Source organism: Oryctolagus cuniculus, chromosome 3 (assembly GCF_964237555.1).
Source record: "Oryctolagus cuniculus chromosome 3, mOryCun1.1, whole genome shotgun sequence".
Lineage (NCBI taxonomy): Eukaryota > Metazoa > Chordata > Mammalia > Lagomorpha > Leporidae > Oryctolagus > Oryctolagus cuniculus.
Genome location: NC_091434.1, coordinates 107,587,993 through 107,606,262, shown reverse-complemented (window position 1 = coordinate 107,606,262; position 18,270 = coordinate 107,587,993). Strand labels below are relative to the sequence as shown.

The following is an 18,270-nucleotide window of genomic DNA, read 5'->3' as shown; positions in this document are numbered from 1 at the left end:
GATAGGGCTGGGCCAAGCCAAAACCAAGAGCCAACCGCTTTATTCAATTTTCTCAAGTGGGTGGGAGAGGCTCAAGTATTAAGGCCATATTCTGCTGGGAAGTGGAGCAGCCAGGACACATAGTAGTGCCCATATAGGATGCCAGTGTTGCAGGAACCAGATTAACCAACCAGCTATGCTATAACACCAACCCCAGTGGTGGACGTTTGATAAGAATTTTCTATAGACCACAATTCAATTAAGGAACACTAGTAAGAAACAAAATTTCGGGACCGGCATCGTGGCTCACTTGGCGCCAGCATCCCATATGGGCCCCCCCGGGTTCTAGTCCCGGTTGCTCCTCTTCTAGTCCAGCTCTCTGCTGTGGCCTGGGAGGGCAGTGGAGGATGGCCCAAGTGCTTGGATCCCTGCACCTGCATGGGAAACCAGGAAGAAGCACCTGGCTCCTGGCTTCGGGCTGGTACAGCGCCGGCTGTAGCGGCCATTTGGGGAATGAACCAACAGAAGGAAGACCTCTCTCTCTCTCTCTCTCTCTCTCTCTCTCTCTCACTGTCTATAACTCTACCTGTCAAAATAAAAAAAAATTTTTTTCAAGCATGATCATGCCTTTAAAACCTGTGAGAAGGAGCTGGTGCTGTGGCGTAGTGGGTAAATCTGTCGTCTGCAGTGCCAGCATCCCACATGGACGCCAATTCAAGTCCTGCCTGCATTTCTTCTATCTAACCCACTGCTAGGGCTGGGAAAGCAGTAGAATATGGCCTAAATCCTTGGGCCCCTGTACCCATGTGGCAGACCTAGAAAAAGCTCCTGGCTCCTGGCTTCAGATCTGCCCAGCTCCAGCCATTGCAAACATCCAGAGAGTAAACCAGCAGAGGGAAGACCACCCTGCCCTTCTACCTCTCTGTAACCCTGCCTTCCAAATAAGTAAATTAATCTTTAAAAAAAATAACAAAACAAAACCTGTGAGAAGTAATTTTTTAGGGGCCTACACTGTGGTGTAGAAGCTTAAGCCTCTGCTTGCAGCAATGGCATCCAATATGGGCACCAGTTTGAGTCCCAGCTGCTCCACTTTCAACGCAGCTCTCTGCTAATGGCCTGGGAAAGCAAAGGAAGATGGCCCAAGTGCTTGGGTCCCTGCACCCACATGGGACACCTGGAAGAAGCTCCTGGCTCCTGGATTCAGATCTGCCCACCTCTGGCTCTTATGGCCATTTAGGAAGTGAACAAGCAGATGAAAGGCTTATCTTTCTGTCTCTTCCTCCGTGTGTAATACTGCTTCTCAAGGGGAGAGGGAGTGGGAAAGGGGAGGGTTGCCGGTGGGAGGGACGTTATGGGGGGAAGCCATTGTAATCCATAAGCTGTACTTTGGAAATTTATATTCATTAAATAAAAGTTAAAAAAAAATACTGCTTCTCAAATAAATAAATCTTCAAAAAAAAAAAGGAAGTAGTGTTTTTTTTTAAGATTTATTTTATTTATTTGAAAGACAGAGTTACAGAAAAAGGTAGAGACAGAGAGGTCTTCCACCCGCTACTTCACTCCCCAGATGGCCGGAATGGCTGGAGCTGTGCAGATCTGAAGCCAGGAGCCAGGAGCTTCTTCCAAGTCTCTTACATGGGTGCATGGACCCAAGCACTTGGGCCATCTTCTACTGCTTTCCCAGGCCATAGCAGAGAGCTGGATCGGAAGTGGAGCGGCCAGGACTAGAACTGGCGCCCATATGGGATGCCGGCGCTTCAGGACAGGGCATTAACCTGCTGCGCCACAGTGCCGGCCCCAGGAAGTAGTATTTTTAGAGAACAATTTTTCAGCTCTCTGGAAACACTATAGAGATCTAATAATTTTTGTTTTGTTTTTCACTTGAGAGGGAAAGAAACAGAACTTTATCTTCTGGTACAGTACACAAATTTCCACAACAGCTGGACTTAGACTAAAGCTGAGATCCAGGAACTCAATCCTGGTCTCCCTAGTGAATGGCAGGAACCCAAGTACTTGAGTCATCCTTGCTGCCACCTAGAGGACTCATTTATTACAGGAAGCTGGAATCAGGTGCTGAGTCAAGACCTGAACCCATGTACTACAACATGGGATGCAGGCATCCCAAGCAGTGTCAACTGGTACCTCACACACCTACCCCAAACAGAATAGTTCTTTAGGGTTTTCGCACTGAGACTGTCTCAGCACATTCAAGGGGATTGAAAAGACTACATCCTTCTTGTCTCCTACAACTGCTCTGGATAAGTTCTTTGAAGGTATAACTACAGGCAGCAGATATATTTTCCATTGCTCTCTCCAAAATGTGCTTCCCAATGACAAGACAGAGTGCCCAGCCTCAAGAAGCTGATGGCTCAGAAATATGCACTTCCAGTATAACATGGCTCAGTTATAGTGGGGGATATTTACAGTCAAGATAGAGGAAGAAGTTTCTGCCTGGAACACTCGAAATTAAGAAGCCATTTTTTCTCCAGAGGAGGAAGTTCATTATTTCAACTGAGACTTGAAGGCAATTTCAGAAGAACATCCTAGGCAGAAGGCATAACATTTGCAAAGACACAGAGGAATATGGGATAGTGGAGGACCTACAGGCAGTTCAGAAGTATCACAGATTGGGAGAGGAGGAAGAAAATAGGCTAAATGGGCCTAGGTTATTCATGTGGGACTCCTTACGGTCATGCCATAGATGGGGTGAGCATTTGGTGCAGTGGGTAAGATGCCCCTTGAGATGCCCTATCCCGTATCAGAGTGCCTGGATTTGTATCCCAGCCCTGCTTCCTACTCCAGCTTCCTGCATATGGGCACCATGGGGGACTGTGGGTGATGGCTCAAGTACTTGGGTTCCTGCCACCTCTTGGGAGGCCTGAATTGAGTTCTAGGCGTCTGGTTCTGAGCTGATCCAGCCCCAGCTGATGCATGCATTTAGGGAGTGAACCAATGGATGAAAGATCTCCCTCAGCTTACCTCTGATTCTCTGCCTTTCAAGTAAGTAAAAACAAAGTGCTCTGGTAGGAGAGCCAGGGATGACATAAAAGGTGGCAGTGGTGGGGGCTGGTGGAGGAGGGACTAATGATGGTCAGATGCCATCTCTGCAAGTTAACAGCATCTACCCCAGGGAATATGAAGCAGGCAGATGGTTCTAGTCCTGGCTGCTCAAATTTCGATCTGGCTCACTGATGTGGCCTGGGAAAGCAGTAGAAGATCCACCCGTGTGGGAGACCCAGAAGAGGCTCCTGGCTTGGGATCGGCACAGCTCCGGCCATTGCAGCTACCTAGAGAGTGAACCATTTGATGCAAGATCTCTCTCTCTCTCTCTCTCTCTCTTTCTGCTCTCCTCTCTGTGTAACTCTTTCTAATAAATAAATAAATATTTCAAAAAAAAAAAAAAAAAAGCATGGAGAACGCCTTGGTCTGGCAGGAAGCTTGGTAAGAGCCCCAAATGGCTTGTGTGGCTGCCTAGCTTCTGATGCACCCACCTTCTCACAGAGACACAACCATAGGAGATAGGACACAGTGTGCGGTACCATTTTTATTTTCTGGGAATGCCAAGTAGGGGGTAGGAGGGAATTGAAGAGAGGGCAGGAGGTGAATGACTGTGCAGTCTGTCTGCACAGTGGAGTTGATTCCTTCTTAGGAGAGGATTTCTGTGGTTTCAACTCAGGATTCCACCTTCAAAAATTCTGAAACTTACAACACCCTGGTTAAATTCAATTTAGTGGTTTACAGATCACCAGACCAGTTCAGTATCTGCATATTTCCAGTACTCCCAGTATAAGGGCAATAGACAACATTTCCAGTTTAATCAGAACTCAAAATCCTTCAAGATTCAAGCCATCTCAGCAAGAGAATACAAGACCTGAGGAGTCTGGTGGCTGGCACAGGTATAACAGAGAAACTAGGCCTGCGTGACTTGTCAGAATGAAGAAACGGGGCTCAGTTCCTGTTGGCTTAGTTTTTTCCTTTGCTTGGAGCTCTTGCACAATGCGTATGATAAAAATGCCAAGCCACAGACTCCAAGCAGCATGAGAGAAAAGAGCACGTACAAAGCCGTCTCTGCTTCCGTCGAGCCGAGCGACAGCCCCAGGAACTGGACTTCCTCCTGGCTCACGGGGCTCATGGTGGGGTCAGTGCCTAGGGAAGGACAAGAGAGAGCAGTTTGTGCTGTGGTGCTGACTCATTTATCACACCCACGTGCCCTAGAGTAGGCCCAGGCTGGGTCCCTGGGGTCCAGAGGCTACGTATTCCCCAGATCTGCACAGCGAGGGTGAGTGCCTTGCTGAGGTGAACATGCTGTCCCTTTCTCTGTGTGGCAAGAGCCTCTGACTGCAGCTAAGCAGTTTTCTATTTTAAACATCTGTATCGGCAGTTGGGATATCATCTAAGTTGGATCGCTGCGCACTGGTACAGTGATTTATACTTTCGCAGCCTTCGACACACATTGGCCCCATGTTGTACAGGCCCTCCCTGCACTTTCCCAGTTCTTCAGCTGGGTCCTTCTGACTTCCCAGAGGCACCTGCCTAGTTTCTTGTCTGAGGTCACACAGCAAGGCAGTGGGAGGGCTGGATAAGAACCTAGACCTGCTTTTCCCGCACCAGGGCTTCGTTCTGGGGGATAACATTAGCCCCAAGTTTCCTTTGTTCATCCCAGGAGTGTCTGAAACATTCAATAAAATAAATCCTGGCCTAATGAATGAAGGGGATGGAGAGGCAGAGGAGCATAATTAGCTGGACAGAGAGATAGGCCCTTGCTCTGGCCCCTCATCCTTTGGTTTTTGTCCCTCCCAGAGCCCCGTCTCACCTTCTGGCTGGAGGAGACAAGGGTGAGGCCCCTCTGCAGGGTCGGGGAAGCCGTTGCACCGGACTATGGAGGCGTAAAACTTGGCTGACTCTCTGGGGATCCTTGGCAGAGAAGGGTCACTGTAGTTCACAAAATGCAGACCAAACTTATCTGAGAAGCCTGTGTACCACTCGAAGTTGTCCATTAGAGTCCAGACTGTGTATCCTCGAAGGTCCACCTTGTCCTGCTGCACAGCTGCGCAAACAGAGTTCAGGTTTCAACTTTCCTTGTCCAATAAGACACCTCTGCCAGGTCCCCACAGCCAGCTCAGCCCACAGCTCTCCCCACTGTATTTCTGCAAATTCAGGTGAACTTTTGCACTGGCTCTTGGAGACAGCTACACCTTCCCCTGCATGTAATGCCACCAACATCTTTATTTTTTAACATTTATTTTATTTATTTGAAAGAGTTACAGATGGATTGTATGGAAGAGAGAGGGAGAGATCTTCTATCCATTGATTCATTCCCTAAGTGGCTGTAACGGCCAAGGCTGGGCCTGGCCAAAGCCAGGAACCAGGAGCTCTTCCCAGGTCTCTGACATGGGTGCAGGGGGCCAAGAACTTTGGCCATCCTCCACTGCTTTCCCAGGTGCATAAGCAAGGAACTATCAGAAGTGAATCAGCTGTGACTCGAACTGGCTTGCCTATGGAATGCCAGCATTGCAGGAGGGAGCTTAACTTGATATGCCACATGCCAGCCCCGACACCAGTATCTTTCTAGAAATGCTCAACACTATGTAGGATTCAGGACACAGGCAGCCTGAGCTCATCCCACTGGGTCATCTACACTCCCTCCTCTCTGCATTACAGGATACCAATCTTGGTCAATGCCTTAGAATGTTAGTGCTCCCTCTTATAGAAAATAAAGGATCCTGGGACTGGCACCGTGGAACATTGAGTTATGCTGTTACCTGCAATGCTGGCATCCTATACTGGAGTGCTGGTTCAAAAAACTGCTCCACTTCTGATGCAGCTCACTGCTAATGAGCCAAGGAAGACAGCAGAAGATGGCCAAAGCACCTGGGCCGCTGTCACCCATGAGAGAGATCCAGATGCAGCTCTGGACTCCTTGTTTTGCCTGGACCAGCACCAGCCATTGCAGCCATTGGTGGAACAAACCAGGAGATTTAAGGGTGCCTTTCAAATAAGTAAGTATTTTTAAAAAGAAAAGAAAGAGCCCTAGATGATAGAGATGTTAGCTGGGACAGGATTTTCTAGATACTTCCTTGTCTGGTGTGTGGCTCACTCTGTTACTCAGCACTGCTTTCTGTCCCCTTATTCTCGTGGTCCCATCCCAAGTTCTTAAGTCTAGGTCAAGGGTTCTCAAAGTTTGGTTTGGGGAACAAAGACCCTACATGTGGACAACCATGCAGACTATTCCTTCTGACCTCTGCCCAGACCATCCTCTAGGGAGTGCAGATATCCAAAGACACCAGATCTCAGGGAAGAGCTAGGACACCAGATAACTCAGGCCAGATAGGACATTTTTCACTGTGTTTGCTTGCTGAGCTTAGAGAGAGGAAGGAAAACATTCAGGACATGGCTCAAAGAAAGGCTTGTTACTGTGGCTGGGGGTGAATGCTCCCCTCCTGCAGATGCTGGCCATGTTTCCAACAGTGAAAGGGGTGGGCCTGGCATACCTTTGAGGGCCTCATTGATGTAACTGCGGAGGTAGTAGATCCTGGTAGTGTCGTTGAGGTACGAGTCTCCCCGATGGGACACCCCGTTCTCTGTTACATAAATCGGAGGGTTGTTGTACTCCTCCTTTATCCAGTTCAGGATCCTCCTGAAGCCAAAAGGTGTCATCTTCAGCCAGTAAGAGCCAGAACCTGGCCAAGAGCGATCTACGATGGAGGCAACTCCCCTGTGAGTTCAAAAACTAAAGATCAGATTTTGTTCTGTGAATCCTAAGGGGGTCTTTACACAAAACAAGACTTAGCCTAGGGGGGCGGAGCCAAGATGGCGGAATAGTGAGGGCGCGCACCGATAGTCCGGGAAAATTTAGTTTAATAAAAGGGGAGTTACGGTAGCCGCAGAAAAAAGAACCAGGAAAAAATTGCACGGGAATCATGAATCGGAGGACCTACTGGGAGAACAAGGTCGCCCACTGCGCGGAAGCCAAGTCGCGGGACCAAGCCGCAGAAGCCCCAGTGCTCCAAGGGGAGTGCATGCCACACAGACAACAGCGGGGAGACTTGGGACGCTCAGGGCTCCGAGTCCACACATCGGCGCTGGAAGGGGAGGTGAGCTCAATAACCCGAGACATTGGTGGGGAAACGGGGGTCAGAATCTAGAGGGGGGCCGGAAAGTGCAGCAAACTCACTACCGGAAAGAAGGAAAAAAAAAAGCTTCAGGGTTTCTCTTCCCCCTAACCTTGCAAAGGTTACAAGGCTGCAAGGCTTGAAGAATTCCCAAGAGACAAAGAGCAGGCCTCCTCTCTGGATTTACATATCAATGGGGGAGAGCTAAGGAACTGAGTTACTACAATTCAGTAGCCAAGGCAACCCAGTGGGAGTCCAGAGGAGCCAAAGACTGGAAGCTAAATACCATCAATTCTGCACAGCCGTGCCCTGCGGTGTTACTTACCCCCTGAATAAATAAAATAAATAAATAAACAAAAAGAGACAGATTTACCACGCATAACCTGAGGGTGTCACCTTTGCACACCCTTAACCAGGAAGAACCAGGCAGAGCTCTCAGGCCTCACCCATCTCAAGCCTCCAAGGCTCCTCCAACAGCAGGCAGTCCACTTAACACGGACACAGTTTAAAAAAAAAAAAAGAAAAAAAAAACGCACAGTGACGCAAGAAGAATTAACTATGCCGAGTAACAAACACAGAAATAGAGGGAGCAAGATCAACGATGACACTATGATGCCTCCAAATAAGCAAAACACCCCAAGCCAAGAGTATGAAGATGATGAGATAGAAGAAATGCAAGATACGGATTTCAAAAAATTTATGATAAGAACATTTAGAAGTTTTCAAAAGCAAATCCTTGTACTACAGAAATCCTTAATGGACAAGATTGAAAATCTCTCTCATGAAAACGAAATTTTAAGGAAGAGTCAAAATGAAACTCAGAAACTAGTAGAACAGGAAAGTGTTATAGTGAAGAGAAATCAAAATGAAATGAAGAGCTCAATAGATCAAATGACAAACACATTAGAAAGCCTTAAAAACAGAATGGGTGAAGCAGAAGAGAGAATATTGGACTTAGAAGATAGAGCACAGGAAAACATACAGTCAAACCAAAGAAAAGAAGAGGAAATTAGAAACCTAAAAAATATTGTTGGGAATCTACAGGATACTATTAAAAAAAACCAACATTCGAGTTCTAGGAGTTCCTGAAGGCATGGAGAGAGAGAAAGGATTGGAAGGCCTTTTTAGTGAGATACTAGCAGAGAACTTTCCAGGTTTGGAGAAGGACAGAGATATCCTAGTACAGGAAGCTCATAGAACCCCCAATAAACATGACCAAAAGAGATCCTCACCACGACACGTGGTAATTAAACTTACCACAGTGAAACATAAAGAAAAGATCCTAAAATGTGCAAGAGAGAAACGTCAGATTACTCTCAGAGGATCTCCAATCAGACTCACAGCTGACTTCTCATCAGAAACCCTACAAGCTAGGAGGGAATGGCGAGACATAGCACAGGTGCTAAGAGAGAAAAATTGCCAGCCCAGAATATTATATCCTGCCAAGCTCTCATTTGTGAATGAAGGTGAAATAAAGACCTTTCATAGCAAACAGAAATTGAAAGACTTTGTGGCCACTCGTCCGGCCCTGCAAAAGATACTTAAAGATGTGCTACACTCAGAAACACAGAAACACGGCCATCAATATGAAAGAAGGGAAAGGAAGAACACCTACCAGTAAAAGAGCATGGGAAGCTCAAAGCATATACTAGAAAATATTTCCGGGAAAATGGCAGGGCAAAGTCACTACATATCAATAGTCACATTGAACATTAATGGTCTGAATTCTTCAGTTAAAAGACACCGTTTGGCTGACTGGCTCACAGAACACAACCCAACTATTTGTTGCCTACAAGAAACACATCTCTCTAACAAAGAGGCATGCAGACTGAAAGTGAAAGGTTGGAAAAAGATATTCCATGCCAACAGAAACCAAAAAAAAGCAGGTGTAGCCATATTAATATCAGACAAAATAAACTTTAATACAAAAACTGTTAAGAGAGACAAAGAGGGACACTATATAATGATTAAGGGTTCAATTCAACAGGAAGATGTAACTATTATAAATGTATATGCACCTAATTACAGGGCACCGGTCTATTTAAAAGATATGTTAAGGGACTTAAAGGGAGATTTAGATTCCAATACAATAGTACTGGGGGACTTCAATACTCCACTCTCAGAAATAGACAGATCATCCGGACAGAAGATCAACAAGGAAATAGCAGATTTAATTGACACTATTGCCCAAATGGATCTAACAGATATCTACAGAACTTTCAACCCTACATCTACAGACTTCACATTCTTCTCAGCAGCGCATGGAACCTTCTCTAGGATTGATCACATACTAGGCCATAAAGCAAGTCTCAGCAAATTTAAAAGAATTAGAATCATACCATGCAGCTTCTCAGACCACAGCGGGATGAAGCTGGAAATTAGCAACTCAGGAAACCCCAGAAAGTATGCAAACACATGGAGACTGAACAACATGCTCCTGAATGAACACTGGGTCATTCAAGAAATCAAAAGAGAAATCAAAAACTTTCTGGAAGCAAATGAAGACAACAACACAACATATTAAAACTTATGGGATACAGCAAAAGCAGTATTGAGAGGCAAATTTATAGCAATAGGTGCCTATATCAAGAAATTGGAAAGGTACCAAATAAATGAGCTTTCAGCACACCTGAAGGACCTAGAAAAACTGCAGCAAACCAAACCCAAATCTAGTAGGAGAAGAGAAATAATTAAAACCAGAGAAGAAATTAACAGGATTGAATCCAAAAAAACATTACAAAAAATCAGCCAAGCGAGAAGCTGGTTTTTTGAAAAAATAAACAAAATTGACACCCCATTGGCCCAACTAACTAAAAAAAGAAGAGAAAAGACCCAAATCAATAAAATCAGAGATGAAAAAGGAAACGTAACAACAGACACCACAGAAATAAAAAGAATCATCAGAAATTACTACAAGGACCTGTATGCCAGCAAACAGGAAAACCTATCAGAAATGGATAGATTCCTGGACACATGCAATCTACCAAAATTGAACCATGAAGACATCAAAAACCTAAATAGACCCATAACTGAAACAGAAATTGAAACAGTAATAAAGGCCCTCCCAACAAAGAAAAGCCCAGGACCAGATGGATTCACTGCTGAATTCTACCAGACATTTAAAGAAGAACTAATCCCATTTCTTCTCAAACTATTCAGAACAATCGAAAAAGAGGGAATCCTCCCAAATTCTTTCTATGAAGCCAGCATCACCTTAATCCCTAAGCCAGAGAAAGATGCAGCACTGAAAGAAAATTACAGACCAATATCCCTGATGAACATAGACGCAAAAATCCTCAATAAAATTCTGGCCAATAGAATACAACAACACATCAGGAAAATCATCCACCCAGACCAAGTGGGATTCATCCCTGGTATGCAGGGATGGTTCAACATTCGCAAATCAATCAATGTGATTCACCACATTAACAGACTGCAGAAGAAAAACCATATGATTATCTCAATTGATGCAGAGAAAGCATTTGATAAAATTCAACACCCTTTCATGATGAAAACTCTAAGCAAATTGGGTATAGAAGGAACATTCCTCAATATAATCAAAGCAATTTATAAAAAACCCACGGCCAGCATCCTATTGAATGGGGAAAAGTTGGAAGCATTTCCACTGAAATCTGGCACCAGGCAGGGATGCCCACTCTCACCACTGCTATTTAACATAGTTCTGGAAGTTTTAGCCAGAGCCATCAGACAAGAAAAAGAAATCAAAGGAATACAAATCAAGAAGGAAGAAGTCAAACTATCCCTCTTTGCAGACGATATGATTCTGTACTTAGAGGATCCAAAGAACTCTACTAAGAGACTATTGGAACTCATAGAGGAGTTTGGCAAAGTGGCAGGATATAAAATCAATGCACAAAAATCAACAGCCTTTGTATACACAAGCAATGCCATGACTGAGAAAGAACTGCTAAGATCAATCCCATTCACAATAGCTACAAAAACAATCAAATACCTTGGAATAAACTTAACCAAGGACGTTAAAGATCTCTACGATGAAAATTACAAAACCTTAAAGAAAGAAATAGAAGAGGATACCAAAAAATGGAAAAATCTTCCATGCTCATGGATTGGAAGAATCAACATCATCAAAATGTCCATTCTCCCAAAAGCAATTTATAGATTCAATGCAATCCCAATCAAGATACCAAAGACATTCTTCGAAGATCTAGAAAAAATGATGCTGAAATTCATATGGAGGCACAAGAGACCTCGAATAGCTAAGGCAATCTTGTACAACAAAAACAAAGCCGGAGGCATCACAATACCAGACTTCAGGACATACTACAGGGCAGTTGTAATCAAAACAGCATGGTACTGGTACAGAAACAGATGGATAGACCAATGGAACAGAATAGAAACACCAGAAATCAACCCAAACATCTACAGCCAACTTATATTTGATCAAGGATCTAAAACTAATTCCTGGAGCAAGGACAGTCTATTCAATAAATGGTGCTGGGAAAACTGGATTTCCACGTGCAGAAGCATGAAGCAAGACCCCTACCTTACACCTTACACAAAAATCCACTCAACGTGGATTAAAGACCTAAATCTACGTCCTGACACCATTAAGTTATTAGAGAACATTGGAGAAACCCTTCAAGATATTGGCACAGGCAAAGAATTTCTGGAAAAGACCCGGGAGGCACAGACAGTCAAAGCCAAAATCAACTATTGGGATTGCATCAAATTGAGAAGTTTCTGTACTGCAAAAGAAACAGTCAGGAGAGTGAAGAGACAACCGACAGAATGGGAAAAAATATTTGCAAACTATGCAACAGATAAAGGGTTAATAACCAGAATCTACAAAGAGATCAAGAAACTCCACAAAAACAAAACCAACAACCCACTTAAGAGATGGGCCAAGGACTTCAATAGACATTTTTCAAAAGAGGAAATCCAAATGGCCAACAGGCACATGAAAAAATGTTCAAGGTCACTAGCAATCAGGGAAATGCAAATCAAAACCACAATGAGGTTTCACCTCACCCCGGTTAGAATGGCTCACATACAGAAATCTACCAACAACAGATGCTGGCGAGGATGTGGGGAAAAAGGGACACTAACCCACTGTTGGTGGGAATGCAAACTGGTTAAGCCACTATGGAAGACAGTCTGGAGATTCCTCAGAAACCTGAATATAACCCTACCGTTCGACCCAGCCATCCCACTCCTTGGAATTTACCCAAAGGAGTTTAAATTGATAAAGAAAAAAGCAGTCTGCACCCTAATGTTTATTGCAGCACAATTCACAATAGCCAAGACCTGGAACCAACCTAAATGCCCATCAATGGTAGACTGGATAAAGAAATTATGGGATATGTATTCTTTAGAGTACTATACCGCAGTAAGAAACAACGAAATCCAGTCATTTGCAACAAAATGGAGGAATCTGGAACACATCATGCTGAGTGAAGTAAGCCAGTCCCAAAGGGACAAATACCATATGTTCTCCCTGATTGGTGACAACTGACTCAACACCAAAAAGGAAACCTCCTGAAGTGAAATGGACACTATGAGAAATGGTGACTTGATCAGCATAGCCCTGACTGCTAATGGACAACTTAATACATTATCCCTCATAGTATTTTTTTTGTCTGTTCTACTTAATATGACTGGTTTAATTCTGTAATTATCACACAGTTATTCTTAAGTGTTGAAAATTAACTGAAATGTGATCCCTGTTAAACATAAGAGTGGGAATAAGAGAGGGAAGAGATGTATAATTTGGGGCATGCTCGGGCTGACTTGCCCCAATTGGTAGAGTTGGAAACATACCAGGGGATTCCAATTCAATCCCATCAAGGTGGCATGTGCCAATGCCATCTCACTATCCCAAGTGATCAATTTCTGTTCACAATTGATCATAATGAAAGGACTAAGAGTCAAAGGGAGCACATAAACAAGTCTAGTATCTGCTAACACCAACCGATAGAATAAATAAAGGGGAGAGTGATCCAACATGGGAAGTGAGATACTCAGCAGACTCATAGAATGGCGGATATCCGAAATAGCACTCTGGCCTCAGAATCAGCCCTAAAGGCACTCGGATCTGGCTGAAAAGCCCATGAGAGTATTTCAGGCATGGAAAGCCAAGACACTCTGGCAAAAAGATCTCTGTGAGTGAGATCCCAGTGGAAAGAACAGGTCTTCAAAGAGGGAGGTGCCTTTCTCTGAAGGGAGGAGAGAACCTCCACTTTGACTATGACCGTGTCTAAACAAGATAAGAGTCGGAGAACTCAAGGGGCTTCCATAGCCTTGGAAACTCATAACTGGTGCATAGGGAGATTACTGATGCCATAAACAGGAGTGTCAATTGGTAAAGTCAACAACAGGAGTCACTGTGCACTTACTCCTCATGTAGGATCTCTGTCCTTAACGTGCTGTGTACACTGAGGCTTAATGCTATAACGAGTACTCAAACAGTATATTTCACTTTGTGTTTCTATGGGGGTGCAAACGATTGAAATCTTTACTTAATGTACACTAAACTGATCTTCTGTAAAAAAAAAAAAAAAAAGAAATTATCAATTCCCAACTTGACTCTCACTGGGATTAAACATGACAATAGGTCTGATCTGATTTCATCATCATTTAAAAAAATCATCTATTATTTTTCACTTTATGTTTCTGTGTGGGAGCAAACTGTTGAAATACTTACTTAAGGTATACTAAGCTGACCTTCTGTATATTAAGATAATCGAAAATGAATCTTGATGTGAATGGAAGGGGAGAGGGAGTGGGAAAGGGGAGGGTTTTGGGTGGGAGGGACGGTATGGGGGGGGAAGCCATTGTAACACATGAGTCGTACTTTGGAAATTTATATTCATTAAATAAAAGATAAAAAAAAAAAGACTTAGCCTAGGAAAAGCCTGAGGTTTTGTCATACAAATGCCAGAACAATCAAATTGCCTCAGATTCTCCTCTTTTTACTTCGGGTTGCCCCCCTCAATACTGCTGTAATGCTGGAAAGCCCAGGAAGCTCTCTGTTCTGTTCTGTCTCTGGACAGGAGTGGTCTTGTTTGTGGGACTGAGCCCTGCACGGGCTCCCCGTTGACAGGTGACATTCAACACCAGATGTGAATGACTGTGGGTGTCCCAGGCTCCAGTCCTCCAGGGAATGCTGTGTCCTCAGAGAAGTAGCTTCCCTGAGCCACCTGTCAGTACCCCACACAGGTCACAAGAAGGGCCCTCATGTGTGTGGTAAGCAGGAGCGGACAGGTGGGGACCTTCAACTGTCTGAGACCTTGGCCTATCCTTCCAGTAATAGACAAGGAGAGAACAGCTTATGCCACAGGAATGCATGCCGGGCAGGATGTGCAAAAATGACGTCCCAAGAGTCCTACAGTCCAAATAAGGAGCAGCCGTTATACGTCTTAGCTCCTAATCCCTCAGGAAAACATGTTACTGGTACCCAAATTCATCATACTCAGCTGACCTGAACAAGGGCCATTCGTGAGCTCACACAGGGGTTACTGGGGAGAGAGTCACAGGCCAGAGGAGGCACCAAGAGTCAGGTGGGGGAAAAGATACAGAACAAACAAGGGTGCTCTGGAGTTTCCCCAGTCTCTCAGCGAGTCACAGTGCAGTGGAGGTGTAGGGGGATGTAGGGCCTTGTTTTCAAAGAAAGAATATGGACAGATTCAGCACTACTGATGTAGAAAGATGCTTGTGAGAAATGGAACAAAACATATATACATGGAATCTTTTTATAAAAAAATTTGTTGTATATTTTCATTTTATGTATAAGTCAGAGAGACAGAGGTAGAGACAGAGAGAGATCTTCTATCTACTGGTTCCCTCCCCAGTGCTCACAACAACACACAGTACTGGACCAGGCCAAAGCCAGAAGCCCAGAAAATCCAGATCTCCCATGAGAGTGGAAGGACTCAGGTATTTGAAACATCACCTGCTGCCTCCCAGGGTGCACAGTAGTAAGAAGCTGGATCAGAAGCAGAGAAGCTGTGACTTGAACCAGGCACTGGAATATGGGATGCAGGCCTCCTGAGCAGTGTCTTTACCATTACTCCAAATGCTTGCTGCATTCCTGTTTTCTGATGCGTCAGTCATGAACATATATTATTTGTGTAGCACAAAAATAATCATATGACCTTTTCTTAACGCATTATGTCCATTCATTCTCTATATAGGACACCTATAGACTTAAATTGAGCAGTAAATAGACCACAAATGGTAATTTTGAAATAATTATTACATTGTTGAAAAATCTGCAGAATCAGGGCCTGCACTGTGGCGCAGCTGGTTAAGCCACCACCTGCCATGCTGGCATCGCATATGGGCATTGGTTTGTGTCCTGACTCTTAGACTTCTAATCCAGCTCTCTGCTAATATGCTTAGGAAAGCTGTGGAATATGGCCCAAGTGCTTGGGTCTCTGTACCCATATGGGAGACCTGGATGAAGCTGCTGTCTTTGGCATGGTCCATCCCTGGCTGTTCAAGCCACTTGGGGAATGAACCTTTGCATGGGAGATATTCTCTCTCTCCCTCTCCCTCTCTAACTCTTCCTCTCAAATAAAATCAATAAATCTTTTTAAAAAAATTTGCAGAACTGAAAACCTGGGACTTAATGGGTTAAAAAAGAAAGAAGGAATGGCCTGTGTTGTGGGGCAGTGTGTTAGGCAGCTGGCATCCATTCCATACTTGGTGCTATTTCAAGTCCCGGATGCTCTGCTTCTGATCCAGCTCCCTGCTATAGACCTAAGAAAGCAACGGAAGATGGCCCATGTACTTGGGCCATTACTGCCTACATGGTAGACCAGGATGGAGTTCCAGGCTGCTGGCTTTGGCCTGGACCAACACTAGCTATTGTAGCCATTTGGGGAGTGAGCCAGTGGGTATAGTTCTCTCTCTCTCTCTCTCTCTCTCTCTCTCTCTCTCTGTCACTCTGCTTTTCAAATGAGTAAAACATTTTTTTAAAAAGAAAAAAAAACTTATTTTGACTAAAATACATCTGAAAATTCAAGAAAATTTGGCAAAAAAAAAAAAAAAGGAAAGTCCTGGAAAGAAAAATGTTTTTTCAAGATTTTATTTATTTATTTGAGAGGTAGAGTTACAGACAGAAAGAGGGAGAGACAGAGAGGGTTCTTCCATCTGCTGGTTCACTCCCCAAATGGCTGCAATGGCTAAAGCTGGGAGGATCTGAAGTCAGGAGCCACGAGCTTCTTCCAGGTCTCCCATGTGAGTGCAGGGGCCCAAGCACTTGGACCATCTTCTGCTGTTTTCCCAGGCCATAGCAGAGAGCTGGGTCAGAAAAAGGGCAGCCAGAACACAAACCGATGCCTATACGGGATGCCAGCATCACAGGTGGAGGCTTAGTCTACTATATCACAGCGCTGGCCCCAGAGAAATGTTTTTCTTGAAAATACGTTTTAAAAACCAAGCACACTTGGGGCCAGTGTGTGGTAAAGCCACTGCCTGCAACAACGACATCTCATATGGGTGTTGGTTTGAAATACGGCCGCTCCACTTCTAATATAATTCCTTGATAATGCACCTAGGAAAGCAGGATAAGATGGCCCAAGTGCTTTGGCCCCTGCCACACACATGGGAGACCTGGAAGAAGCTCCAGGCTCCTGGTTTCAGCCTGGCCCAGTCCTGGTCCTTCCGAAGAACCAGCATATGGAAGATTCTCCTCCCACGCACCCACCTTGTATGTGTGTATGTGTGTCTTCCTTTGAAATAAATATATCTTTAACAAAATAAAACAACAACAACTCCCATTAAGCACATGTGCCTTAATGGGAGGCTCCTGGAAACTCTGGCATTGTCTCTTGGTCAGGTTCTTCGACATTTCAACTGTGATATCAGCTTGCAAGAGCTTTAAGCCCTTTTTTGTGCAGGCTTCTGTATAAAAGTTGGACTAAGAGGCACCTTCCTGCAGTTTTCAAAGTTTGCTCCAGGTACCCTGTGGGCAGACTTACCTGTCTGCATCAACAGTGGACATGATGGAGGGATAGTTGAAGTTGTACGCCAAGACAGTGGTATAGTGATTGAACCCAAAAAAGTCATAGGTGCCATTGATCCTCCTCTTCTCACTCTCTGTGAACTCTGGGAGCCTGGGCAGAAAGAGCCAATAAGGTGAGGGCTTCAGGAAGAATCATACTTTGAAGAGATAATGTCATGAGCAGGGTGGTAGAGATGCTGGAGGCCACATGGGGAAACAGGAGGAGCCTTTCAGGTGGTGCAGGTAGAGCCTAAGACTCCTCCCACTGGTGTGATAGCTTCTCTTCCGGGGCCAGCGTTACGGCACAATGGGTTAAACCACCCCATGAAATGCTGGCATCCCATATGGGTGCTGGTTTAAGTTCCAACTGCTCCATTTCAGATCTGCCTCCCTGCTAATGTGCCTGGGAAAGCAGCAGAAGATGGTCCAAGTGCTTGGGCCCCTGCACCCAGGAGGGAGACCAGATGAAACTCCTAGCTCATGGCTTTGGCCTGGTCCAGACCCAGTTGTTGCAACCATTTGGGGAGTGAATCAGCAGATGGAAGATCTCTCTCTCTCTCTCTCTCTCACACACACACACACACACTTTATATTTCTTTCAAACACTAACATGTAAAAATTCTGATACTTAGCATCTATGAAGTATTTCGAAAACCACAAGCATGTCTGAGACTGCTCCTTTACATTCATAAAGTTATAATTTGAATTTCCGCATTCTGCCACTGAAGCTGTTGATGGTCTGGGAGAAGTCTGCCACTGCTAATGAAGGAAGTTTTTGAAGATTGAGTATTTGATGCTTGGACTCTTGTGCTCTCATGATTTTACTGAGCTTTGTTTTCTTAACACATGAGGGCAGTATGCCCGTGTACTCTGAGTGAGGAGACTTTTCTCTAAACTTGCCTAATGTGCACTTCAGCCAAATCCTGTGACACACGTGCTGACAGGGAGACCCTGGTACTTCTGGCATAGACGGTGCCAGGAGTCACCAAGTTCAGGCCTCTGACACCTTCATCTTGACCCTTCTGCTACCATCAACCTCGAGGATCAAAGCCTTCCCTCCCTTTTCAGAAATGAAAAGCTGGAAGGAAACTAAAGCCCACGTGCTCAAGCGCTCCCTCCTCTGTCAGGAGCCAGCAGTGGCTCCTCGGGGCCTGGGGCCCAACAGCCCGCTACCAGGTGCCCAGGCCCCTCCCT

General features: G+C 44.8%; 1 protein-coding gene across 1 annotated transcript in view; it reads right to left on the bottom strand.

Annotated features, from left to right (window-relative positions):
* Nucleotides 1–3,511: 3,511 nt before the first annotated feature.
* The window catches only part of LPH (lactase phlorizin hydrolase), a gene marked incomplete in the record, with an annotated part of 72,489 nt that continues 57,730 nt past the window's right edge, over nucleotides 3,512–18,270 (bottom strand). The window contains 4 exon segments of the mRNA NM_001101689.1: nucleotides 3,512–4,125; nucleotides 4,793–5,026; nucleotides 6,471–6,694; nucleotides 17,054–17,188. Of these exon segments, the coding sequence (NP_001095159.1) occupies nucleotides 3,908–4,125; nucleotides 4,793–5,026; nucleotides 6,471–6,694; nucleotides 17,054–17,188 (811 nt within the window).